The sequence below is a fragment of the Acartia tonsa genome, chromosome 8 (genome assembly GCF_053477335.1).
Source record: "Acartia tonsa isolate MP-2025a chromosome 8, ASM5347733v1, whole genome shotgun sequence".
Lineage (NCBI taxonomy): Eukaryota > Metazoa > Arthropoda > Copepoda > Calanoida > Acartiidae > Acartia > Acartia tonsa.
This window is the reverse complement of record NC_137267.1, coordinates 14,395,948-14,423,348: the sequence shown is the minus strand read 5'-3', so window position 1 is coordinate 14,423,348 and position 27,401 is coordinate 14,395,948. Positions and strand designations below refer to the sequence as shown.

Sequence of the window (27,401 nt, the reverse complement as noted above, 5' to 3'; positions counted from 1 at the left end):
GAATTGTCCTATCGATTTCAAATTTTGCATGGTGATTCCTTTAGTAGTTAGGTACGATTTAGAAAGCGTAGCAACTCTATAATCATCACCAAAATGTCCGTACGTTCATTTTAAACATGTTGATTTTTTACTTTTTTAAATAGTTTTTTTCGTTAATTTAGGCATGTTAGAATTGTCCTATCGATTTCAAATTTTGCATGGTGATTCCTGTAATAGTTAGGTACGAGTTAGAAAGCGTAGCAACTCTATAATCATTACCAGAATGTCCGTACGTCCATTTTAAACATGTTGATTTTTTTTACATTTTTAACAACAAATTTGTATGTGACCTAATTATTTGATTGGTCTGATTTTTGGTATACTGATTCCTGGGACAACAAAGTACAATATTATAAGCGAAGCAACTCTTTAATCAAGTCCTAAAAATGTAAGTATGTCCATAATCATTATCCTGTATCAAGCAGTTTTTCAACAAATTTACTTACAATTTTGCTTTGACTCTTATACATTCGCATTCTGATTATTCAGTTCTGACATTACACAAGTGTTAATGTCCGTTTGTCCTACCGTTTCAGAGCTTCGCTTTTATGGATGTTGTCATCCTTGTTATTGTAAAAACATTGAAGTAATCGTTAATAAATTTGATATTCGATTTTTATTTGTAAACATGATAAATTATATACTTAGATCTCCAACTTTAAGTAAAAAATGAACGAAAGTTCTTAAATTTTTTATGAAGCTATACAACAGTGTATTGTTCTTTTTTTTATTGTAAAAATGTTAAATTATTCGCTGGTTCTGTATTTCATAGCCCTCGTTGTATAAGATGACCATGATCTAGTTAGGACAACAATTTAATCATTTATCTTCTTCAGATATTTTCTCAACTGGGATAACAACAATGGATGTAGAATAAACGTGGATATTATGACAGGGGAAAAAAGTTGCTGTTTCCCCTGTCATTAATTGGCCAGTACGTTAATCCAGTAGGAGGGGAAGTGATGGAAAAACGGGGTTGTTAGTGTAGCCACTCTCAATTTTCACTTCTAAAAAAAAACGTGATAATCTGGTGTAAGATCCAAGTAATAATAAAGCCATAAGTAGCGAATCATGCCTGGACAATGTTAAATAAGAGCCGAAAAAATCACGTTTTCTCAAAAATATTTTATATATACAGACAAACATTATAAAGGAGCTTCGTTAACAAAACAAATATAGGAGTTTTCTTATTACTTATCTATAATAGTTTACCCCAAACCATCTGAGGATTTAAGAAAGTTTTCCTAAAAAGCACAAACAAATCGATTCACCCAAGATGCCTATTTTGGAATTTTGAATGTCCAATAGACTATAAAAGTTTTAAAGATTTTTAATCAATATAATAGATTTGAAATCTGCATAAAATTTTAAGGATTTTTTTATAAAATTAGTTTTTTATATAATTCTTTATTTAAAGGCGCAAATTAATAATTTTGAGATCTGTGATTGGTGGATTAAAAACTATCTGCGCTCTGATTGGAGAAGCTTAAGTGACGTACATCATTCAACCAATTAGAGCGTAGGTAGTTTCCAATCCAGCTATCCTATTGGTCAAAATTTATTAACTTAAATCGTATTTGCGCCTTTAAATAAAGAATTATATAAAAAACGAATTTTATAAAAAAATCCTTAAAATTTTATGCAGATTTCAAATCTATTATATTGATTAAAAATCTTTAAAACTTTTATAGTCTAATGTCCAAGTTATCTTATATCGTTGATTGGTCTAGTATTGAACAAAATTTTAAAGGGCGAATTTAGGTTGAATATGATATTAGCTTAAAGAAAAGGTGCCATTCCATTGATTATAAATAACTTAAAGATATTGACATATTTAATTGTATAACTCTGTTTATTGCTTAAAACCTGGATTACTCAAAATAATTTATGTAAAAAGTGTGGTTCCCTAAGACCTCCAAACACCCTAGCATCACACAATGCTTCGTCGGAAAATTGAATTAAAAAGCTTTCGTTCATTAATCGTCGTAGTAAAGTGGAAACCTATTACCAATAGTTACCAATGGATCTTGTATGTTTTCTTCCTTAACAAAATATTCCCCAGCAATATAAAAAGTATATAAATTTTATTTTAAAAAAAAATTTAAAGGAGAAATTTTATTTTATTTAAGTATGAAAAATATATGGTAATTGTTATAATTAATTTTAATGGGACAAAAATAATAGGTGAATATTGTTTCTTTTTTCTTATATTTTATCTGGAGAAAGTTTTGTGTGTGTGTGTGTGTGTGCTGAAGAGATAATATTTCATAAGAGATTAATCAGAGATCCTAATAGAGAAAATAAATTTTAGAACATAATATTTACCCTTGACGTACTATTTGACACACTTTTACGCAAAATATTTTGACGGAAATTAAAAATTGAATAAAATAGTATATAATTAAAAAAAATAAACATTTAAATTATCATATAAGATGCATGCCAATATAACAATCAATTAGACTTAAGAAAAATAGTGAAAAAAAGGTCTTATAATGGTTAAAAAAAAAACGATTTTGTTGTTCAACTGACTAATCATATGTCGTCATATGTCGAGGTAGATACTAAAATTGCAATATTTACATAAGGATTTTTTTGAATTTTTAAATTTGGCATAGATATTCTAAAAGTATATAATTACACCTATATTTTGAGCCTATATCATATTCAACCTATATTCGCCCTTTAAGTATACTCTATTGTTGATGGAATCCTAACATAAAGAAAAACGATTTAATTTTGCATAAAGCTAACATGAAGGATTTACGCCAAGGACGTATTGTCGAACAGCAAACTGGCTGAAGGAAATATTTTGCTAGAGGGATTAAACGCTAAGTCTGTTGTGTCTATATATGGGTCAAACTGACGAACAACTATTTTACAGAAATATTTTATTATCAAGAACAAGGATTTTTGAAAATTTAATTTTTATCGTTCTAATGATAAATCGTAAAATATACTTTTCCTTAGACAAATCGTCTGATAAACTTAAAAAGAAAAATGTATAATGTTGTGTTTTAACGTACAAAAGCTTTTAACGTTTTAAATTAAATTTAAGAGCTAATTTCACACCAGCCGTCAAAATAACTGTATTAATTACAAAAGGTACTTGGGATATTTAATTTAAAAGATATGACAGAGTTAAAAGATATAAATTGGCAGGGAGGGAGGGGATATCGAACCATAAATTTTACTTGTATTCTCCTGAACGATTAGCATCTAAACTTCATCCTAATAGTAATACGATTATTGATTAATACCATTATTTAATTTGATAGAGAAATTGTAAAGAATATCTTTATCACTCTCTCTGATATTTTTATTTTCTCAATAAGTGTCAATGTATTCCTTATTTATAGACCAATTACATAGAAAAAATAGTTCTCCCATTTTTATTACAAGATTTATAATCTTATATAAACTCTTTTTTGTATGGATAGTTTAATTACTATTTTTAGTAAATGTAGGCTTACGATCTTACAAAAAAAACATAAAAGTGCTTTAAATTAAAAAGACCGCCAAATATTATTTAATTTTTAATTTTTTGGGTTCTTTATATATTAATCAAAATGATTTTTATCTTGATATTGCACCGCTACTTAATAACGCAATTGTCCTTGTTAATTTAAATATTCGAAAGTTTATTGCAAAAAAAATCAAAATCATATTATTTTTCATAAAAATTAAGAAGAAAAAATTTAAATGTGGTTTTTCACGAAGCTAAGCCTTATAGAAATTAATGTATATGTCGTTACTTGGATCAGACATCAGATTATCATGTAATGATAATATATCATATAGAGTAAAACTTGTAACATGCTAAAAAAAATATTTCCCCCATCCACCCTTTTTCCCTATCTATGTATAATATATTCTATATCTATTTATAGAGTAATTGTTAGATTTTTATATTACTATTATTATAGTTTAAAATGAACTGAAGATGTTGAATTAAACTTTCTTCTTTTCGTTTGTCAAATCATAATTATATAAATTTTCATTGGTGGTAGAAAATTGTAAAAGTCTCCACAATTTTTTGACTGGCGAATAATTTGTGTAAAATAGTTTTTATTGAGATGCATTAACATTTATCTAGCTCCAGTAGTTAAAAATTCGCTACATTTAAAATAATTTTTAAAGTAAATTCTAAGAATTTTTTGTATCATGACATAAATCAATTATCACGACAATTTCAATGTCATTGAAAGCATATTGTCAAAAAATTCTCAACCTCAAAAAATAACTTCAAGAAATAAAAAGATATTTTAGTTAACAATTTAGAAGCGAGGCTACTTTGTAAATAAGACATACATATATATTCAAAAAACTGTCCTTCTGTTGGATCCAAACTTCCGAATGAAATTTTGCTACGTTTTGAAAGTACATAATTTTTTGAATTGTTTTTTTAAATTTTGATTTATAGTTAACTATTGCCTGCTGTATGCTAAAGTTTTAGGTTCTTATATCTATAATACAAAGTAGCTTGATGTCCGTCCGTCCCTTTAGATTTTGGTAACCACTGAACTGATTGGATTCCACTCTTCAGAAATGATACCTACTGGTCCTGTGGTTGTTTTAGGCTTTTTTCTTCGGGGGTGGGACACCCCCAAACCCATAAAAAACAAAAAGTCCCCCACCACATTTTTTTAGGTAGGCTGTAGCAGTAGGTAGCCTATAGCAGTGCCTATTTTTAAAAGCGAAGCTTTTCTATAATTAGGGTCGGTCCGTCCGTCCGTCCGTCCGTCCGTCACGGATAGCTTTTTTCGTTAATTTAGACATGTTAGAATTGTCCTATCGATTTCAAATTTTGCATGGTGATTCCTTTAGTAGTTAGGTACGATTTAGAAAGCGTAGCAACTCTATAATCATTACTAAAATGTCCGTACGTCCATTTTAAACATGTTGATTTTTTTACTTTTTTAAATAGCTTTTTTCGTTAATTTAGGCATGTTAGAATTGTCCTATCGATTTCAAATTTTGCATGGTGATTTCTGTAATAGTTAGGTACGAGTTAGAAAGCGTTGCAACTCTATAGTCATTACCAGAATGTCCGTACGTCCATTTTAAGTATGTTGATTTTTTTTACATTTTTGTTCTGACATTATACAAGTGTTAATGTCCGTTTGTCCTACCGTTTCAGAGCTTCGCTTTTATGGATGTTGTCATCCTTGTTGTTTAACAATTCTATATGTAGCAGTAGGTAGCCTGTAGCAGTGCTTATTTTTTTTAACAAATTCTATATAGGAGGGTTGACTTCACCTTACCTCATTGGGCGAAGCCCCTAGAGGTTAGGGGAAGAGCCGCTAGTTATTAAAGAAAGTAAAGCTGCGTTACTGATAGATATAATTTTCCCTGTATTTTTTTCTTCAAATACTTTTAAAATATGAAAAATTGCATCTAAAATGCGTACTTCCTTAGCAAATTCTTAAAAATTTCCAGAACAATGATTTATTATTTAAACTACATTGCAATAATAATTCAAAATCCTATGAAATTTTTGAATTTTGAATTGAAAGATGAATAAAAGTGTATGATTTGGTGTTTATATTTAAAAGTTTAATGTGAAATTTTAGCAGAAACATAATGCTAATTATCATGGCCTTGATTCTGTGAAATTTTTCAGGACAATAGCTATTTAATTAATCTACAATCAATCGACCTCCAACCCCCTCCCTCCCTTAAGAATATTTACTGTCGATGCCAAATTTAAGATTTCAGAAAATTTTGAATTTGGGGAAGATGAATAAATCTTGTTTTGTCAGTTAAATATCTCTGCTGTTCTTTTTAGTAGCGAAGCTTCTCTATAATTCACTTTGTCTGTCCGTCAGTCAGTCAGTTCGTAACGCTATGGGGAAACGTAATTAACAGCTGAAATTTTTAGGGAAAGAATAAGTTCACATTCTACATATTTCCACTAAGTTTCATAATGATTTGCCTATTGGTTGGGTTGTTATATCGATTCCTAGATTTTCAAGTTTTGTGATTTTGTCGACTCCTATTCTAGATATTTTTTCGGATGTACATTGATATATTTTTAAGCTTCTTTACTTATGGATCTCGTACTCCTTGTTTATGGATTTATATTGAATTACCAAATTATTGCATCATTGTTTACTGTTCAGGGATAAATATTCAAGAAAATAAATATAGACTAGGATTAGTTAAATACCTCTCAGGGTGGAAAGAGACTGTAAATTATGCTGGTACCCAAAGTTTTATAGAAATAGTCCATCATTAGTTCGTTTAAAACTTTGGAGACTTTTATTAAATATTGATTGATGTGTACAAATTAGCCCTGCTAAACCTTTTTAAAAATCATGGTAATCTGTTTATTGTACTTAATTCAATTTATCGCTTATTGTCCTATCACTTAAGATTCCAGAATATTACTAAATGGATAAGGATAACTATGTTCATAAATAGTGCAGCTACCATGCAATGCAATCTATTCTATATGTCTTTTTCTATATACTAAATGCTCTGTTTTCGAAAGGATAAGAACAAAGGCAGAAAAATAGCCTAAATTAATCTGAAGGCTTAAATCTAAAAAAAGATCTCGGGAAATGTGTATCTTAAACTTCTTTTGAAGGGAGAATTAAATCAGTTCAGTAGCTACTGAAATCAAAAGCTTTTTAAACATTTGATTTTCAAGACTTTTAGAGAGCATGGTATGTATTTGCTATATTTTCATTTTTCCACTATTTGATTTTTATTCGAGAGAACTATCCTTTGTAGATTTTAAATAGGATAAATCAAACAATATCGTCAAGAAGATTTATCTTATCTTAAAATAAGGTGTTCTGGCAAAATTGATAAAAAAAAGTTTATAAATCCATTTTATGGCAAAGAGTAAATGTTAGCAGATAAAATGACAAATTTTATTAATTTTGAGAAAAAGAGAGCCTTATTCTATTATATGAATTGATAAGGTTTTTTTCTGAAACTAAAGATCTCGGAAACTTGTGGTACCAATTAATTGTATTTTTTAGGGATGGTTTTAGGCAATATCATGACCCCTTTCTAGAACCTATGTGGCGAGTATTTATAAGTATTTTATATTTTGTAATGAACTTTATAGACATAACTTTTTTTTAAATTTCAGAGAAGCTGCGCGCAAATCATATTTAACATTGTAAAAACATATTGAAAACTGTAAAAAGAATGAGCGGAAAGGAAATGAACACAGCCTTATTGTTAGTGTGGCAGATTTGAGCTCTTATTATTAGTCAAGAGACCCTCATAAAACCTCGAATTGGTTTCTTTCAGAACAGGAAACTTGGGGGGGGGGGGGGAGGAAGGACATTGGAATGTATATTTTTTTTTTTGGGGGGGGGGGTGTCCCACCCCCCAAGAAAATAGTTATAAACCTTCCCAGGACCTATGAAAAGCTACCCTGTAAAGGAGAGCCCGACCGGTTCAGAGGTTAGCGAGATCCTTCGCTACAAAAATAAAACAGACAGACAAAGAGACAGACAGACATCGTTCTACTTTGTATTAATAATATCGTCAATTGTATTAACATTTAGTCCCTGATATATTAATGATACACATTCAATTTAATTTAGATAAAGGTTAGGATGTGAAGCTTCCATTTAATAAAAGGTGCACTCAATTGTAGCAGTCTTGATTCTTATCTTACCTTACTTTTAAAGGGATGGTTGCATTAAAAAGTTTTCTCAATGTTAATAACCAATATTCCTTGTTTGCTTTTATATGTAAACTTCACATAGGTCACGGGGTTGTTTAAGGATATTTTGATTTTATATGTAATCCTTGGGATGATTTTAGGCTCATTTTATGTCAAAATTTACCCCTATGAATACAGAGCCCCCTAGATTCTAGGGGCTCAGCACTGTGTTATAAGGTTTTTTTTTTAATGAAACCATCTCGTAATCAATGATTAAATGGCACTTAGAATTCGAATTTCGATCTGAATTTTTTTATGAGTAATCCTTGGAAGGTCTATTTTCCCTAAATCGAACAAAAAGTTGGAAAAGTAACGGCTGGCGGCTCAGCCGTTCAGCCGTTTTTTGCTTATTTTTAGGGCAAATTCATCATAAATTACGTAGGAATCAACTTTTTAATACATATTTTTGGTTTAATTCATGTTAAATGATAGCAATAACCATTTTTTATATTTCTAGTACCAACAGCTACCGGCTAGAACCGTTTGATAAGGTTTTTGAGCCACAAAATGTATTATGTGGAGATAGGTTTCGTGACTAATTTGCTTTTAAGATATCCAAAAATAGCAATACGGCTAAGCCGCCAGCCGTTAGCCGTTACTTTTCCAACTTTTTATTCGATTTAGGGAAAATACACCTACTAAGGATTATTCATGCAAAATTTCAGATCGAAATTCGAATTCTAAGTGCCATTTAATCATTGATTACGAGATGGTTGCATTAACCCCCCCCCCCCTTATATCAATTTATAAATGTATCTTCAAATCTAATCAAATCACTGTACAGCTATGTACTTCATTTTAAAATAATTAAGATAAAAGTTTCCCTTTAAATGTAACCTTGATCTTATAAGGAGACTTTGCCATTGAATTTATAATAATTATTGAAATATAAATACAATTTCACAACAGGAGGAAGGAAGGAGATATTGGAAATTTAATTACACAAGTCCCAAAAGTTTTATAAAAAAATTCTTTTATTCGTGGACTTGACATCTTTGAGTCTTTTTCAAAATTAATGATTGGGTTGTACAAAAAAGCACATGAGAGGTTAGTTTACAATTACATTTTTATTGTAATGTAAATACTGTGGACTTAAAAACAATTTAAAGACATTATTATTGTAGAGTATCTTTGCTATTTGTAATAATTATTACTTAATCTAATGATAAAGATAATAATTGTATAATAAAATCTAAATATTTAATTTATACTGCAAGGGGTGGGGCCGTTTCAACCCCTTTATTCACGCATATTTCCGGTGAGACGCCTCCCTAATAATTTTATCAAAGAGAGGTGCTAAAAAAATTAATGTATAAAAATGATCAAAAACATAAAGTATACACTAAAGAAGATTAAAGTACTAATTTCTGTCCATGCAAATTTTTACTTTAAATGATCATTATAATTATAATGGCAAATTGAATTGGAACCACAACTTTTTTTTCTGCTAAAAAATAGTTTATTTTACTTGGTCATAATTTTAAAATTTTAAGAATTGTAGTACCACACTAGGAACATGACTTACAATAATAATTAAAAATCATTTACATGAATATTAAAATGTTAAAGAAAAACAAATATTTTTATTTGAAATTTACATAAAGCCCAATGATTTTTATATATAATGTTAAAACATGTTAAATTTATAAAATTGGCTAAAATTACAAGTTTGTTTCAGATATTTGTGTTTATATTTCAGACGCTATTAGCTGATTGCAAAGACACGATATAAAATCTGAACAATATAATCTCTGCCCAAAGAGGATAGTTATATAAAGCTAATGTATCCTCTATGCTTTTACTTTATTAGTTAAAATAAAGGATTCCCATACGGTGTCAAGTCCAACAAACAGCTGAACTTCTGCCTATAGTATACTTTAAGTGATGTAATTCCAATGATGGAAATTGTCTTAAGGAACCACACCTTAGGAATGTTTATTAATGTGCTTGGGGCTAGTTTAGAACCAACAGATTTGTATCAAATATCTTATACTCATTTTTGCACATGACATTTAAAAAAAACAATATATAAATTAATCTTAAGGGACAAAGTTAATCTAAATTTTTTTCTTAGAAAATTTGTCATTTACATAGTAAATATTTTTTATCAGCTGTTACAGAGATAAATGACTCAACTTTATATGAGCACCCTCTTTTTGACTCTCCTTGTCCGTCTATTCGTCATGGAGGTGAAGTTAGATTTTATTGACTGCAGTTGGAGCGTATGCTTTAAAATATAGGCTTTATGTTTATGTTAATGTTGTCATCCTTGTTTTATATATTTACTATTTAGTGCAATTAATATAAGAAAAACATATATCAATTCATAATTACAAAAATCTTAATTAAGGCTATAATATATTTCTTCAAGGAGGGTATTTTTTTTATGGTGGCGCTTACATTTGGAGGATGAAGTTATCCTCCCTGAAAATAGTTATAAACCATCCTGGGATCTATAAGGAGCATTACTATAAAGATAAGATTCTTCGCTACAGACAGACACACACACACAGACATAGACATCCTGCTACTCTTATTTAGTTTACCTTTAGTAATTTATCTATTTCACTTAAATGTTTCATTTTTATGATTCAGAATCTTGAAACAAGTGTAAATCTATTATTTTTGTTATTTGAACACTATTATATAGAAAAATATATATATTTACACATAAAATCATTTTTAAACTATTCGTAATTTTATTTTGTTTCCAATGGATGAAAAGGTATGCTATACTGCAAAGTAGCTGGATATATGATTGCTTTTAAGATATCTTAGTTATTCAAAATATTCAGAAAAGCTTAGTATTGGTCCCGAGCAAGATTAAGGTAAATCAGTGTACTCATATTAACTGTAGGGTGAATAGATCTGTAATAGTTATTTCTCGCATCGTATTATAAACGGCTTTCCGCGGATATAGAATGTACAATTATGAGATTAAAACTAGTTTTTTTAGCCCCGAGGTGACGAAGTCACCGGCTAAAAAAACTAGTTTTAATCTTATGATTGTACATTTCTATATTCGTAGAAAGCTGGATATAATACGATGCTAGACATAGTTTTTTCGTATAGATGAGAACCGGTTCCTATCCACCGGATTCGAATGAATACGAGAAACAAAGTTACAATATTTTGTAATTTTAAAAGTAAAACACTTTTTTGTACAAGGGATAAATATGACATATATTTTTTACTCAAAAGTTCTAATCGTAGGAGAATTTTTTCCTTTAATAAGCTACTTTAGAAATTGTGAATTGTAAAATCGTATTGGAAAAGCATACAAACAATATAATATTTAGTTACTTTTGAATAAAAAAAAAAGAAATTTTTTTATGTAATTTGTTGACACTATGTGAATGACTAAAAACCAGATGATTGCGGTTCCCAATGTTTAATCAATATTTTACATGGAGGGAGGGGACAACACTAATTTTTATATACTTTATATATTCTGATTTTAAACCATAATCAAACAATCTAACATAGGGATTATTCCTCACATAAAACTTTGGGGGATGAATATTTTTCATTTATTGTTGTAGCCCTAAATCCCTGAATCTGTTAATAGATATGAGAAGCTACAGGTATTTTAAAGTCAAGATGTATAACCCAGACAACTACCTGGTTCAAGTGATGGGAACCTTTATCGTCTGCTAGCAAATTGCTTTTTGCTCTTTTGTAGCGACTTGGATGTGTTAATATTTGACTGATATTCAAAATCCCCAATGAGAGTCGGCACAGGGTCACCAGCCCCATAGGACAGGGCAAAAACACGTAATCTTTCCAATAATTATAATATCTTTTCTATTGATTGAAACAATTATTAAACTTAAAAGTATCAAGTTGAGACACTATGTTACATTATCCTAATCTATAAAGTATTAAGGTTTTTTAAGTTTAAAACTTTGTTTACTATTGAGTTCTCCATTTCAAAGAAGCGTCACATGGGTCCCAGGATAGTTTTAGATTAATTTTGGAATTATTTAAGGCTATTTTTTTCAATCTTCTAATACAAGGTTCCTAAAGACTAGGAGCGCATCCACTATTACATTTAATAAGCTTTTTTGCTTGATATTCATGTAGAAATTATAAGCAACTTTTAGAATAGCATATATCTTTATCCATATGCTAAGCTTTCAAAATGCTATTAATAATATTTTCAGTGTGGCTTCGTAACCGGGTAATATCTGCAGGATTAGAACTGGTTCTCAGCCATACTAAAAAATCATGTATGACATCGTATTACAGACAATTTTCTACGAATATTAGCCCGAGCTTTCGATCTCTCTTCGTTCAATAATACAATGCGATAAATAAGTATTCAAAATTTCAATTCAAATCTATTGTAATCATAAAAGAATTTAAGCTAAATATTTGAAGATATCTATTTTGAATAATTAAGAAATTTAAATAATTCGTTTGTCATTCTTGTTAGGTTATTGACTTAATAGCTTTTTAATATTCTAAACTTAAGAGTAAGATTTCTCTAAAACAAGGATGACAACATCCATCAAAACTAAGCTCTACTCTACATGAGGACAAACGAATATAAACAATATAAATTAATAATAGAACTTAATAAGCAAATCATAATATAAATTATGTCTAAGTCCAAACTAAATTTTTATAGAGATGCTTCGCTTATAACATTGTAACTTGTTGTCATAGGAATTACTTATACAAAAATCATAGAAATAAAATAATTATATTATATAAAAATTTTTGTCAAAAAAGTAAAAATCTCTATATCTAAAATAAAAATGTATGGATTTTGTATTGGATAATCATAGAGTTGCTACAATCAGCATACCAAGTTTTAAATCAAAAGGACAATTTTATCATGTCTAAATAAACGATAAAAGCTTTAAGTTACAGACGTATACGCCGGCCCTAAATGTAAAAAAGCTTCGCTTTTAATAAAAAAACCTACCTTATTATAAATTCTGCCATTCAACAAAATCTAAGAATCACATATGATGATATCTATTTATTTAACTTTAAAGGCCAATGTATGAACTTTTGTTATTAAAACATATGTATTATATTCATTTATTTAAATAAAATACATATAACAAATTTTCACAAACAACGTATTTTTTTCACTATTTATTTATTCATGTATATATTATGGATATGCATAAACCACAAACATAATAACAAAATCAGCTGATTGTTGTTTATATCACTGTTTTACTAGAGGGAGTTTTTACTGCTTGAATTTTTATATATTTACACCTTTTAATTACGATTATAACTAGCGCGCAAACTCGCCTCTTTTATACAACTAAGGCCTAAGTAAGGTAGTTAGAAATTTAAGCAGTGTATATGTATATATATATATATATATTGTATTTGAGTTAAAACAACTTGTTTCTCTCTTTCTCTCTCCTTTCCTTCTCCCTCTCTCTCTTTCTCTCTCGCTCTCTCTAGTCGCGTCGAATTTTTATACAACACTGCTTTAAGCAAAACTGACAAACAAATACACACACACACACACACACACACACAAGATATTTTAGTGCTTACTCAATGTATAGCAAATTATTAAACTATTATAAAAATACTATTTTTTTACTTTCTATATTCCAAATAATGATATTTCGAAATGAATGATTATTTTTAAAATCAAGCGCAAGATTTAAAAAATAGTCAACTGTTAAATTAAGAATTATGCATCGTAGTTAAACTTTCAATTAATAATCTATGGAACACTCGGTTCTGCCATTTACGTGGTCTTTGTAGACAAAAAGACAAGTTAAACTTACAATAATTTCTATAAAAAAAACTAACTGAAAAAAATCCAATTTGAGTTAAAAGATCTACATAAAGCTTTACTGAGAAGCTAGAACAAATTCGTTCCTAATATCAAGATCTTACGGGACAAACAGACGGATAGACAGGCGGTAAAGACAAGTTAAACTTACAATAATATCTATTAAAAAACCACTAACTTAAAAAAATCCAATTTGAGTTAAAAGATCTACATAAAGCTTTACTGAGTAGCTAGAACAAATTCGTTCCTAATATCAAGATCTTACGGGACAAACAGACGGTCATTTAGATGATTGTTTGCTATTTTAATTTAAGCAATATTGTATAAATAAAAGGAGAGATTTACGCTTGTTGTTAGTAGCAACGAAAATTCAGGAATTTTAAGAAAGTCATTTCATGACATAAGTATTAATGAAATATTTTTTGTTGTTATTAAAAATAAATAAAGAAAATTAAACAATTTTAGAAAAAATAAATGGCTTAGTTTTTTTAATATTTGTTTTGTCCTCAGTGTTTTAGTAGCTTTATCCTAAGCTCATCTAAAATTCACTTTGTCTCTCCGTCCGTCCGTAACTAATAAGATCAATCTAAGCATTATCGCTCTTTAAAAACTAACTAACCCCCCACCCTCCCTCCTATTTCATAATATTACTTGGGAGGGGGGGGAAATTGCAAAATATATTTACCCAACAAGTTATCAGCTACAGAAGGCTAACTTATAATCTTATTCTTCGGGAAAAGAATCTTGTACAAATTCTTTACAATTTAATAATTATATTGGGAAAGATCAATTGGAAGTAGATTATTCTCATTAATATTTTTAAAATCGTGTATATTTCAGTTTTGAATTAAGTTAAAGTCAAACTATTCAAGGATGATAGTATGGTTGTTCATTATCACGATATTAAAGACGTATTGCAGTAACACTAATGTTTAAACGCAGCCGCAGTATTATCAACTTTTTTATTAAAGCTGTGCTTTTACAGATGTAATCATCCTTGTATAAAATTACTAAATTATTGAAGTGTATAAGGAAACCAGGGAGAGAAAGGACAATGAACGGTAAGTTTATATATTTCCAATTCTTCACTTTAAAGTTCACAACATAATTAAAGAAGGTAAAGGTGGTTTCCCTCTAAGCGCCTAGTCGAGCAGAGAACGCCCCTTTCCCTTTTGGAAATAAATAGAAATAATAGGATAATTTCAATCTGGTGTTAATTGGACAAGTTTAGGTAAGGTTTTATTAGGTGTAGGGTAGCCCTCCAGGACAAGAGCACCGTAAGTATTGTCCTCGCAGGGTAAGATCCCACCGAAGAAAAAAAGTACCCAATGTATTTACCAATTCTCCTTTCCTGAATCCCTGGTGAAAAAAACTGTTCATTGAGCAAGAACTGCTTTTCATCGCTTTTCAATTTTTCATAAAAAATATGATTAAATCCAAATGAAAAAGTAAATTTGAGATTTATATATTTTAACAGGGATTCATCATTTATTGAATAGCAAAACTCAAGAATGTAAAAATATTAATTAGTTATAAAGTAGATATTTATTAGTCATTCTTAAAACGAATCATTGGAATTATCTGCCCTCTGTATCATCACAATCACGTAAAGTTGTAGGTATTATAAAGTAAAAGAATCATTTGTCAGGGAAATCTTCACATGAGAAGCCCAGATGTAAATCTGTGATAGAAGATGTGAAAATCTATTTTTTCAATCATTTTTTAAAATTTTTTTCCATGTCGTTATTAAAGGAATATTCACAAAAATAGTTTGAGCCAAGAAAATAAGACATAATGTTAGACATTTTAAAATATAGAGTAGCTTCTCTAAAAAGAAATAAATGTTCTATATATTTATGTTGTGATATATATTTTTATCAAAATGCCCTCGAGCACATTATCAAAAGACATATGGAGAAATTTTATCTTATACTAGCGGCGGCTTTGCCCCTAGAGGCACTATAGAGAAGGGGGTAAGACGACTCTCAATTTTATTTTTAAGTATAAAAAAAAAATTATTAGGGGGTTGGTGTTATTTTTTTTTTTGGGGTGATTACTCTTGGTTGAGGTGGGAGTACACTTCCCTAAAATAATTATAAACCTTCTCTGGACATAAAAGAATCTTCAGTGCATAGTTGAACCAGTAGAACTATAACTAAATTTACTGGATGTATGTATGTATGTGTCCAGTTCAAGCTTGGGTTGCTCACAGTAAGGTAAGATTCCTAGACATATTTCAAGGACAACAAATTTTATAAGCGAGGCATCTCTATTATCATGTCCTAAAAGTGTAGGTATGTCCTTAAACAGTATCATGTATTTAAGCAGTTTTGCAACAAATTTATTTACCATTTTATTTAGACTTCAACATTTTAATTCTGCTTATTCAGTTCTGTCACTATACAAGGGTTGTTCGTTCAAGGACATCCAAGGGGGGGGGGGGTAAAGGGGTGATTACCCCCCCCCCCCAAATAAAAAGTTTGGACGCCCCTGTGTTCGTTTGTCATTCCTTTGTATTCCATTCTTTTTATCTTCTAAAATAATGGTATACAATTTAATTTATATTATATATATAAAAGGTTTATTTTATAAATTTATTGTATTGTTTTAATCAATTAATCTGTTGAAGTTGAATCCTTAGAAAATCAACCAACTAGAACTTCTTTTAATTGTAATGAAAACTTTACAACACAAGGAAAATTTTGTCCATAAGTTGCGAATCACTGGAATTTTAGATAGCTTGGATAAAAGCAAGAGCAATAAACAATAACTAAGAAGTTTGTAAAGATAAACATAAACAAGTAGCATAGCTCAAAAACAAGTATGGCTGGACAAATGTACAAAGTGAAATATATAGCAAACAAATAGAAAGCATATGCAAAAATAAACAAAGAAATCACAAAACCTTTTTAATTCATTTCTTTTTCTTTAAAAGCACGAATGACAAAACAAACGCACAGGTCATAGGAATATTCACAGAAAATTTATATTTGTATATTGTAAATAGCATCCGAGAAAATCATATTTTCCCCATAGCGTAGACAGGCGGACACAGGTTTGCTACGGATAAAGGACGGGTTTATATAATTATAGAGTAACTGAGCTGCTTACAATTTATTATATACTAGCGGCTTCGCACCTAGCCTCTAGGGGCTTTGCCCCAAGAGGTAATTAAAAAAAATTAAGTACCCCCAATAAGTGCCCCCAGTACTTTCTATTTAAAAAAAAATGGGGGGGATTTTTTTTGGGGGGTTGGGGGTGTCCCACCCCCCAAGAAAATAGCCTAAAACCACCACAGGACCAGTAGGTATATACCCTGAAGAGTAGACTCTGATCGGTTCAGTGTTTACTGAGATCTTAAGGGACGGACGGACGGACAGACAGACAGACAGACATCGTACTACTTTGTATTAAAGATGATGAATAAGGACAATAATGTAAAAAAGAAGAGCAAAACAAAAAAAAATTATCAATTACAAAGAAGTAAAAAAGTATAAAACCTCGTAAAAAACAGGGTGTATCATTAAAAGGATTTCAGGAAAGTTTTATGCTATTTTGAGGGGGATAGGTACATAAAGATACCTGCTAATAAAAAAGAGGAGGAATGTAAGGGTTACAGATTATATGTATTGACATTGTCCTCTACGAAAAACCATAATTATTAAAAACTTAACTATTTCTAACACCTGCTCTTTGTTGATAATGTATCATATTAAGATCCAATACTGTGATAATTATAACATAATTATAGCAAAATACAATAATAGTTATTTCTCGCATCGTATTATAAACGGCTTTCCGCGGATATAGAATGTACAATTATAAGATTAAAACCAGTTTTTTAGCCCCTAGGTGCCGTAGGCACGGGCTAAAAAAACTGGTTTTAATCTTATGATTGTACATTTTTATATTCGTAGAAAGCTGGATATAATACGATGCTAGACATAGTTTTTTCGTATGGATGAGAACCGGTTCCTATCCACCGGATTTGAATGAATACGAGAAAAATTGTTACATATTTATATATTAACCCTTACAGATCGGGGGGGGGGGTCATATTGACCCCCCCCTCTGTTTTTTCAATGTCATTTTTTTTGTAGGTAAGATAGAGAGTTGTGACTTCATGACTTTTTAAGTTTAGTAATTATACGTCGGCAAGAGTTGATCTTATAAGGATATCTGGTCTGTGTCGGTCGTGGCGTCCGGTCAAAGTCGGTTAGGTGGAACCAAATTAAGAAAAAATTCTATATAAATCTTAATTTCTACATTATGACTTTTGTTTATAAGGTAGAAACCTAAAATGTTTTTGGTGAATACTTAGATATCAATGACCTTCTGAGAAAAGTGGTGTTATGACCGTTTGACCTCTCCCTGACCGACTTTATGACCGATTTTTGTCCGGCTTTTACTACAGACATATATCATGAATATCGTGGCTTCTATTACAGCTAGAGGCCTAAATTTTTTTTTGGTAAATTCTTAAGCAACAGTAAACAGATAAAAATATTAATTGGCGCCGCCAACCGCCGTTTTACCGCCGTAACCGCCGAAAATAGCGGTTTCCGTTATTTGCCGTTTTTTGTTATTAATGTAGAAACCTAAAATGTTTTTGGTGAATACTTAGATATCAATGACCTTCTGAGAAAAGTGGTGTTATGACCGTTTGACTTCTCCCTGACCGACTTTATGACCAATTTTTGTCCGGCTTTTACTACAGACATATATCATGAATATCGTGGCTTCTATTACAGCTAGAGGCCTAAATTTTTTTTTGGTAAATTCTTAAGCAACAGTAAACAGATAAAAATATTAATTGGCGCCGCCAACCGCCGTTTTACCGCCGTAACCGCCGAAAATGGCGGTTTCCGTTATTTGCCGTTTTTTGTTATTAAAAATAAAAGTTCGTCCTAAAATTTGGTCATCCTAGCTGCAAAATTGGCCGCTCTACAGCTGTTTTAATATTTTAGCGGCTGGCCGCTAAAAAGCGGCTAAGGCGCGGTCTGACCGCTATGACTAGAAAAAGTAATTTTCTCTAAAAATACACATGAACCACCAGAAAAAAATTTTATGTCTCTAACTGTAACAGGAGCCGAGATAGAGGGGGGGGTCAATATGACCCCCCCCCCCCCCCGATCTATTAAGGTGGGAATAGGGGCCCGATCTGTAAGGGTTAAGAAGAAAAAAAATAATTACATTTTGTTTAAATTAGTCTTCCTATTATATGATAGTAGTTGATGCTTAAGATCTCAATAACTACTGAACCGACTGGGTTTTCTTCTTTGGGTAAGCTTCATATTTATCATGTGATGGTTTAGGCTATTTTATTTTCAATTTTAAGTTTTGTAATGGTTTTAAGATATTATTGTAGCTTATTTGGGCCCTTTTGAATAAAGAGCCCCTAGATGCTAGGGGCGTAACCGTTATCCTTATAATAAAGTAACAAAGTATGTCTGTTTGTCTGTACCGAAGGATCTCGCTAACCGCTGAACCGATCGGGTTATCCTTAACAGGATAGCTTCTCATAGGTCCTGGGAAGGTTCATAACTAATTTGGCGGAGGGCACCACCACCCTCCCAAGAGAAATCACCCAAACCCCCCCCCCCCCAGAAAATAATTTTTATTTAATTTTTTAACTAAAAATAAAAATGAGGGGGCATTAGCTCCCCCCCCCCCTAAAAAAAATGAGTGGGAGGGAGGGAGGTATTTAGAGTTGGGTGCTGACACCCCCTCCCTCCATCACTTGGAGTCATATCACCGCTTAATTTCTCTTTTGATATCCTTCAACTATTTTTTTAAGTCCCTTAACTCTAGAGACGCAGCTACTAGTTTTCTATAATTCTATAAATGTTTTGATAAATCAGTCATGAATATCTTATCTACTATAGATCTAAGTTTATATAAAGGATTGTGAGTTCAGAATTATACATATTCCTTTCCAGTCCTTGTAATAGAGAGGTAGTAGTCAAATACAAGCTTTTCTATAATTAGGTTTGGACATCCCAAATTCCGTCCGTAATAAATAACTTTAAGCACTAATTTGTTCGTATTAGAATCGTCGATTTGAAGTTAAAGAAAAGGGCAACACTTCTATGTTTAATACAAGAAAGTCCATACATACAATTTTATGTTGGGTTACTCTAAATTGTCAATTAATTGTGCAAAAATTACAATAAAATTTTTCTCAACCAAAGGATTTTTTATTGTCATTCGGGATGTACATCAATTAATCGTCCATTGTCTTGTCACTGTTGATATGTGTGTAATTAAAAAATATTTTGTTGTTAATTTTTAGGTTTAGTGGCCCGAAAAAGAGTGACGTCATGCGCGAGTGTCTTTCTATTCATATTGGCCAGGCAAATTGTTCATACGTTTATCTTGTTACCATAATATCAGCAGCGTAGCTTCCTGCATATTAAACTTGCTGCTACGCCCAAGAGCTGAGGTTTCTAACGGCATCTAACCTTACTTGTTTGTAATTAGAAGTATAATAAAAAAATGTAAGAGTTGGTAGTTTTAAAAGGGGCGATTTATAATTGTCAATATTACCATTAGCATGCATACCTTTTCTTTACCTGGGTTTATAAATCCTTGCCTGCCTACTGTAATGGAGTTGCATTTAGTTTGATGATAAGATTCTAAACGCAGTCAAAAATTATTGGCTTTTCAAGGCCCTCTAAAATAATAGAAAATATTGTATAATGATACCAAGTTTTTTCTATAGACATTATTCTCATATTTTTATCTGGTATTTCTAGAAAGTTTGTGAAAATAATTCTCTTTGAATAATTTGGTTTAAAAAAACTGAATGAACAAAGAATGTGTATAGGCTGGTTGTCAGATGGGCAACGCCTGCTGGGAGCTTTATTGTCTGGAACATGGAATACAGGAATATTACACAGTATACACCATTTATGGTCACAAGATTACCAGCTCATACCAACAACTAAATTAATTTAAAAACAATAAAAATTTACAACCTTTTTATCTGCCCCCTAAATATTGTTTTAGATTTATTTTGCTTGTTGGCTATACCTTATTCCTGCAATAAAACAGTCGCAGCTACTCTACAGATAATACACTAAGTTCTCACACAATTAATACCTAGCACATTTTATCTCAAGAAATTAATCTTAAAAAAAGATATCAACCTAGAGCCTAGATATCTAATACCAAAATGAAGCTTCATTGAAAGTATATATTTAATTGTCAACGAGAATGAGATATAATTGGACAGACACACATACAACATCCAAGAATGTAATACTAAACTCATATTGTGTAATTTTGGTGAAATAGCCCGATGGATTAATGCCAACGGATGCTTCTATTGGCCAGGGAGATGATTCCTTCAATACTTTCTTTTCGGAAACAGGGTAAGAAAAATAGTTTTAATTAAATTAAGCAGTGCTTACAATTTCAAACAAATTATGCTCTTCAAAGATTATTACAGCTTGTCTAATCATCATAGGAATTATTATTCAACACTTTAATAATTCATAAATATAATAATTATTCAACAAAAAGTTGTAAAATCATTATGGTAAAGGGACTTCATCATTCTAATAGTTGAAATGTATTTAAAATCCTTAAAGATTTAAAAAGACAGAATGAGTCTAACAAGCCTAAACCTTTTTAGTATTGGAAATAAAGGTAGTAAGACAAGATAGGTAATGTCTGATTGAGCCAATAGGAGAATTCCATCTGAACCTACATTAAATCTCATTGGTTGAAATTATGTACACATTTCATTACGAACGCATGTTTTTTTTGTTCATTTCATACATAGATAAAAGTCAGCTGTAAACAATATTATTTCTTAGAACAAAGCTTTACTTTACAAACTTACTTGCTCAAAAATTCGTCATAAAAGAGAAAGCTTCAAACAGAGAGGTGGATTCTTAAAAAAAAGATAAGGCTCGCTACTTGCTGATGAGGCAAAATTATTTTTGTGAAAAATCCTCAAAAATTGCATAAAAAATCTACAAAAATTAAATAAAATCATAAAATGGTTAATAACATATGATTTTGTTTAATTTTTGTAGATTTTTTTAAAAAGAAACCATCTCAGCTTGAGTAAAAAGTAAACAATACTATTGTCTGCTAATAATGTTCCTTTAAAGATTTGACGAAAAATCGGGTCAGAAGTGTAATCTAGATATAGTATGTCTTTTGTATTGGATCGAATAAATTAAGGTCTGGAAAGCATGTTCCCAGAGCTGTATTTGTTGATTTGGAGCCTACTGTCGTTGATGAAGTTAGAATGGGAACATACAGACAACTTTTCCATCCTGAACAGCTTATTACAGGTAGGATCTGAGGCCTACTGTTTTAATAACTTTTTTACATACTGAACAACTTTTTGTACGTTGTAATCGGACCCTTTATTAATTGATAAGGAAGGTTGCTGCTGAGATTAGTTGAATGAAAACTAATTATCATCAGACAGAAAACATAAAAAAAATAAAAGTTAATTTATTTTTATAAGTAAAAATCATAAAACTTAGGAAAAGAAGATGCGGCAAATAACTACGCAAGAGGACATTATACTATTGGTAAAGAACAGATTGAAGTAACAATTGATAGAATTAGAAGGTATAGATTTTTCTACATAAACTTTACATTTTTATCAAATATAGCTGGCTAGTAATTGCATCACCTACAAGCAATCGCTAATTTTGTATGTTTATAAATTTTATTGTGGGGGGCTGGTGGCAGACTAACATGATTTTCATCTTTTTACCCCCTCCCTCCTCTACCCAAAACTATGCTTGAAAGCAATGTAGTTGTTATTGTTTAACCATTGCATATCATGACTACATGTGAATTTGATTTATTTTTCTAGGATGGCAGACAACTGTTCTGGCCTGCAAGGATTCCTGGTGTTTCATTCTTTTGGTGGAGGTACTGGATCTGGATTCTCTTCCCTCCTCATGGAAAGGTTGTCTGTTGAGTATGGCAAGAAATCTAAACTTGGATTCTCCATCTATCCTGCTCCCCAGGTTCTTGCCCCTAATATGAATATCTAAAATATTCAATTTCAATTTATTGACAATGCTAATTGTCATATATGAACAAATCTGAAATAAAAATTAACTTCTTTTTGTTCTGTCTTTAGTTACGCCAATTTTACAAAGCTGAACAGTTAACTTATAAGAAAGCATAATTAAAATTGGTCAACAAAATGATAGATTCGTGCAGAACAATTAAACAAAAATGTTTATAAAAGAATTTGTAATGTTAATTTGTTTATTTCTATATAGGTATCAACTGCTATTGTAGAGCCTTATAATTCTGTTCTGTACACCCATACCACTTTAGAACATTGTGATTGTGCCTTTCTTGTGGACAATCAGGTATAATTATAATTTCAGAACTGACAAACATAAAAAAAAATAAATATTCAGGAATAAGAAAATAGATGATAAATAGATGTTCATCTCCAATAATGATAGTCAAAAACCATTCTGTTTTGTAATTTGTTAAAAGTATTAAACAATGCTGATGTTTGAACCAACCAATAAAGATTAATGAAAGAACTCAAAGTTATTAGACAACACATAGGAAAACATAAACTTTGTACCAGTTTTATTTACAATCCCTATCTTCCCTGTTTAACACTGTTAAAAAAAAAGTAGCAAATAGCGTACAAACTAGTAGAAAAATATAGGTAAATACTTTTAAGAAATATAATTTATCTTTAGGCTATCTATGACATCTGTAGAGCTAATTTGGATATACAAAGGCCAACCTATACTAACCTGAATAGGCTGATCTCTCAAATTATTTCTTCAATCACTGCCTCCCTTAGGTAATTTTTTTCAATGATTATTTTAATTGCTATTAAGGAAATAATCAAAGAACCAATTATTTTTGAGAGAGTATTCTTCTGTATATTGAATTTTGATAGATGTAGTAAAATTCAATATAACTAGATTTGATGGAGCTCTGAATGTTGATCTGAATGAGTTCCAGACTAACCTGGTGCCCTATCCAAGGATCCATTACCCATTGGCCACTTATGCTCCAGTTATTTCTGCTGATAAGGTACATAAAATATCATGATTCATAAGGGGTGCAATGTTGGTTTAAGGGTGTATCTTTCTGTACCGAAATGTTTTTGTCATAAAGTTGGAGTCTTGTTTTATGTAAGGTTAGGCTAGGTCAAACCTTACAACGAAAAAGAAAAAAAATCAACCTTCCAAGAAAAGAATACTTTACACTACCTCTTGAAACACATTGATAAAAAAACTTACATATTATTAAAGTCTCAATTTCAAATTTTAAAATTTCGAATTGATATTAAAAAATCAAAAAGTTTATCTTTGCTAAATATAATATTAGATTAGTTTAAAAGATACATTTTAGCATCTATGGTAATAGGTACAGGCTTAATTTTACGGTTAAGGAATGCCAAGAATTTCTGAATTTTCTGAGAATTTCTAGTTTAAACTTTTTGTACATATGATAGAATAATTTCATAACATCAAGAGGAGCTAAATTTTTAAAAATATTTAATTTATAAATTTTGAATTAAAATTACCAAAAATAATTACTTTTTGCTATATATAAGTTACTAGCGACTCTGCCCCTAGAATTAGGAAATATGGAATGGCAGAAAATTAACTATCTAAAACCATATAATTATAAAAATAAAATATCCTAAAACCAACTCAGGACCCATAAGAAGTTTCACTTTAAAGGAGAACAAAATCAGTTCATCAGTTAGCGAGATCCTTCGCTACAGACAAAAAAGCTTACTACTTTATATAATAGGATAACCGTTTAGGCTTACCATGAACGGTTATCAGTTGATGAAATAACCCGAGCATGCTTTGAACCTACAAATCAGATGGTTAAATGTGATCCAAGGAACTAGTTTATTAGAATTTAAATTATATGTATTTTTCATTTTTCCGATACTTTTCTATATCTATGTGTTTTCTTTATCTGTCTATCTATAAAAGAACACCTGACTTACTACTTATGTCAATAACCTCTGTTTTATTGGGCTGTCATCTGACCATCTGTAAATTTTTGGCACCTATATTGTATGTCTATCTGTGTGTTTATTTTTATTTTTGTCTGTATTTCTTAAGTATATCTCTGCCTGAATTTCTTTCTTCATGACTGTCTATGTATTTTAAAATTCTGTCTACCTGTATGTCTGTATTCCTATATGCCATCCTGACAGCCAGTCTATTGGATAGCCTACCATGCAAACAGTATGGGTGTCTACAAAATATGTATTTTTAATATATGCCGTATTGTCTATTTGTAAAACACTTTTTCCTTTAGAATTTTATTTTGGAACCCATATAGTTAAAAAGGATAACTTTTATATTCTTAAGACTTTAATCCTATTTACTAGTATCCATTAAAAAAAAACTGTTATAAACTAGAAAGGGAAAGTATATGGCTGTATGTCTGCTGTACCGTGGTGATGTTGTTCCCAAGGATGTCAATGCTTCTATTGCTGCCATCAAAGTGGCTAAAAGCATTCAATTTGTTGATTGGTGTCCTACAGGTAGATAGATAGATGAAAGATGGTGAGAAAGAATGGAAGTTAGATGTAGAGAGTTATTCAGATAACAAGAGAGATAAATAGTGGATTAATATGAAATAATACATATGTTATATCAATAGGAATGCTTATATATTATGAGATAGGCAAAGGTTCCCAAAAAAAGGGTTTACTAAAGTCTACATAAAGAAAATCTGCATAATGAGAAACAAACTTTAAAAGATTAAATTATTCTTGACGGACAATTAAAGAATCAAAATAAAAATGTTTAATAATTAAATATATAGGATAAAGCTAAAGTTGTTTATATTTAATAATCTAAGACAAATATATTTTGTTTTTAGGATTTAAAGTCGGAATAAATTATCAACCCCCGACAGTGGTGCCTGGAGGCGATCTAGCTAAGGTGAAAATAAGATGATTGATAATGATATTGTTTTAGAGAGAGATAAATAGAAAAGGGAGTAATTAGAGTAGACTGTATGATATGAATAAGTTTTATGGAACAAATATGTTAACTAAAGAAAAATGATTATTACCTAAAATAGACATAAAGTAATGTGAATCTTAAACTTTTGAAAATGTTTTCCAGTAATAGAATGTTTTTGAAACCGATTGGCATTAGCAGGATTATATAGAACCAGTTCCAAACCACACTGAAAAATTATGTAATGTATCGTATTGTATCAAGTTTTCTAAAAAAAAATTTAAAAATGTACAATTATAATATTAAAACCAGTTTTGTTAACCCATGCTTTCGGCATCTCGGGGCTAACAAAAGCTAAAAAAGTGGTTTTAATCTAATAATTGTAGAGTTTTATATCCAAGGAAAGCTGTTTAAGATACGATTCGATTAATAACTATCAATGATTTATTTGTATTTATTTTTAGATACATTAGAGGAAAATAATTGATAAAAAAAACTTTTCACATTATCTATCTATGTATCTTTTTTATTTAGGTATATCGAGCTGTATGTTGCTTGTCTAATACCACTGCTATCATGGAGGCTTGGGCAAGGTAGAAATTTTTGGCCAATAAATCTTTTCACTTTGGATATTATTTTGTTAATACAGGCTTACAGAAGTCAAAAATTGTATATCATTAAGTTTAGAGGGATGCATATATTGATTTAGTTTTATCTGTACCCAAAATATGCATTGATATTCAGGGATCTTAAGAAATAAGACAATGACACATAAATTGATATCCATACCCAATATTTGTACACAAAATTGCCCCTTCTATGGATTAAAATTAGTTGTTGAAACGTTTGACACTCAAATTAATTAGCCTCCCAATCAATATTTACTAAAGTTCACAAAGTTGTTAAGCCAACGAATAAGAAAACGTTGATCCAATAAAGTTAACCTACTCCTTGTTTAGGCTTGATCACAAGTTTGATTTGATGTACGCGAAGCGAGCATTTGTCCATTGGTACGTAGGAGAGGGAATGGAGGAGGGGGAGTTTGCTGAGGCAAGGGAGGATCTCGCCGCCTTAGAACTTGATTATCAGGTCAATATTAAATTTGTTTAATTAAAAAGTATATGCTAGCTGACGATAAAGTGATGGGTTCTAGTCTGTTTGCAACACATCATAATAAAGACGTAAAAAGTATTATGTTTGCTAGATCAACAGAAAGAGGAAAATATCTCGCCATGGCTCATAAACTACTCAATATCTTTATAGGACGTACGTACAGGGAAGGTTATAACATCAAAGTGTTATACCGTAATTTTTTTTTTTTTTTTTTTGGGGGGGGGGAAGGGTGGAAGCAGGGAAATATCTTTGAGACGGAGACATTAAAAACACTCAAGGAACACTAAAATCTTTTCATTGGGGAAAAATATAGAAAGACAAAATTTTCAACACTTTAAAAAATATTCAGATAGATTTTTAAGAAGATAAACTTGTATGATTTCAGGAGGTTGGTGCTGAAAATTATTCAGATGAAGATGAAAATGATGGAGATGAGTATGGCAACTATCCTTAAATTTGTTGCAATATAAAATTTTATTCCTAGTGTAGTATGGCATTATCTAGTATTTTTATTTAAACTAAATATGCTTATAGTGTAGCTTTATTCTTCATGAATATAACACACAATTGTCATTAAAAGTATGTAAACTTTGTTAAAAGTTTTAACTCACAAACAAAGAACACAGTAATAGTGTCTGACTGATTATGACGTAACAAAAAAAATTAGCCAATGAGAGGCCACTATAAATTTTACCATTGGTCAATAACGACCTCTCATTGGCTAAGTTTTTTTGTTACGTCATAATCAGTCAGACACTATTACTGTGTTCACAAACAAATCATGCAATTTATAAACTTATCTAGATATGACAAATTGTTCAAAAATGTTTGCTCTCATTAT

General features: G+C 30.4%; 1 protein-coding gene and 1 pseudogene across 4 annotated transcripts in view; one reads left to right on the top strand and one right to left on the bottom strand.

Annotated features, from left to right (window-relative positions):
* The window catches only part of wkd (TBC1 domain family member whacked), a 111,654-nt gene that overhangs the window by 39,061 nt on the left and 45,192 nt on the right, over positions 1-27,401 (bottom strand). The window contains exon 1 of one of the 3 annotated variants that reach the window (XM_080169174.1): positions 12,657-13,012. The exons of 1 other annotated variant lie outside the window; for it this stretch is intronic. Coding sequence is in view for 1 of the 2 variants with exons in the window: in XM_080169173.1 (XP_080025299.1) it covers positions 10,273-10,308 (36 nt within the window). In the remaining variant the exon portion in view is untranslated. Of the gene's footprint in view, positions 1-10,272; positions 10,327-12,656; positions 13,013-27,401 lie in introns of those variants that run through there. One more of the 3 variants, XM_080169173.1, reaches the window with a different exon arrangement.
* Positions 19,820-27,084, top strand: LOC145325506 (tubulin alpha chain-like; annotated as a pseudogene). Its single transcript, XR_013881501.1, has 15 exons — positions 19,820-19,852; positions 20,326-20,397; positions 20,796-20,872; positions 21,693-21,805; positions 22,004-22,091; positions 22,342-22,498; positions 22,760-22,852; positions 23,201-23,307; positions 23,432-23,543; positions 24,286-24,374; positions 24,899-25,023; positions 25,365-25,426; positions 25,982-26,040; positions 26,407-26,536; positions 26,946-27,084. The product of XR_013881501.1 is annotated as a tubulin alpha chain-like (transcript).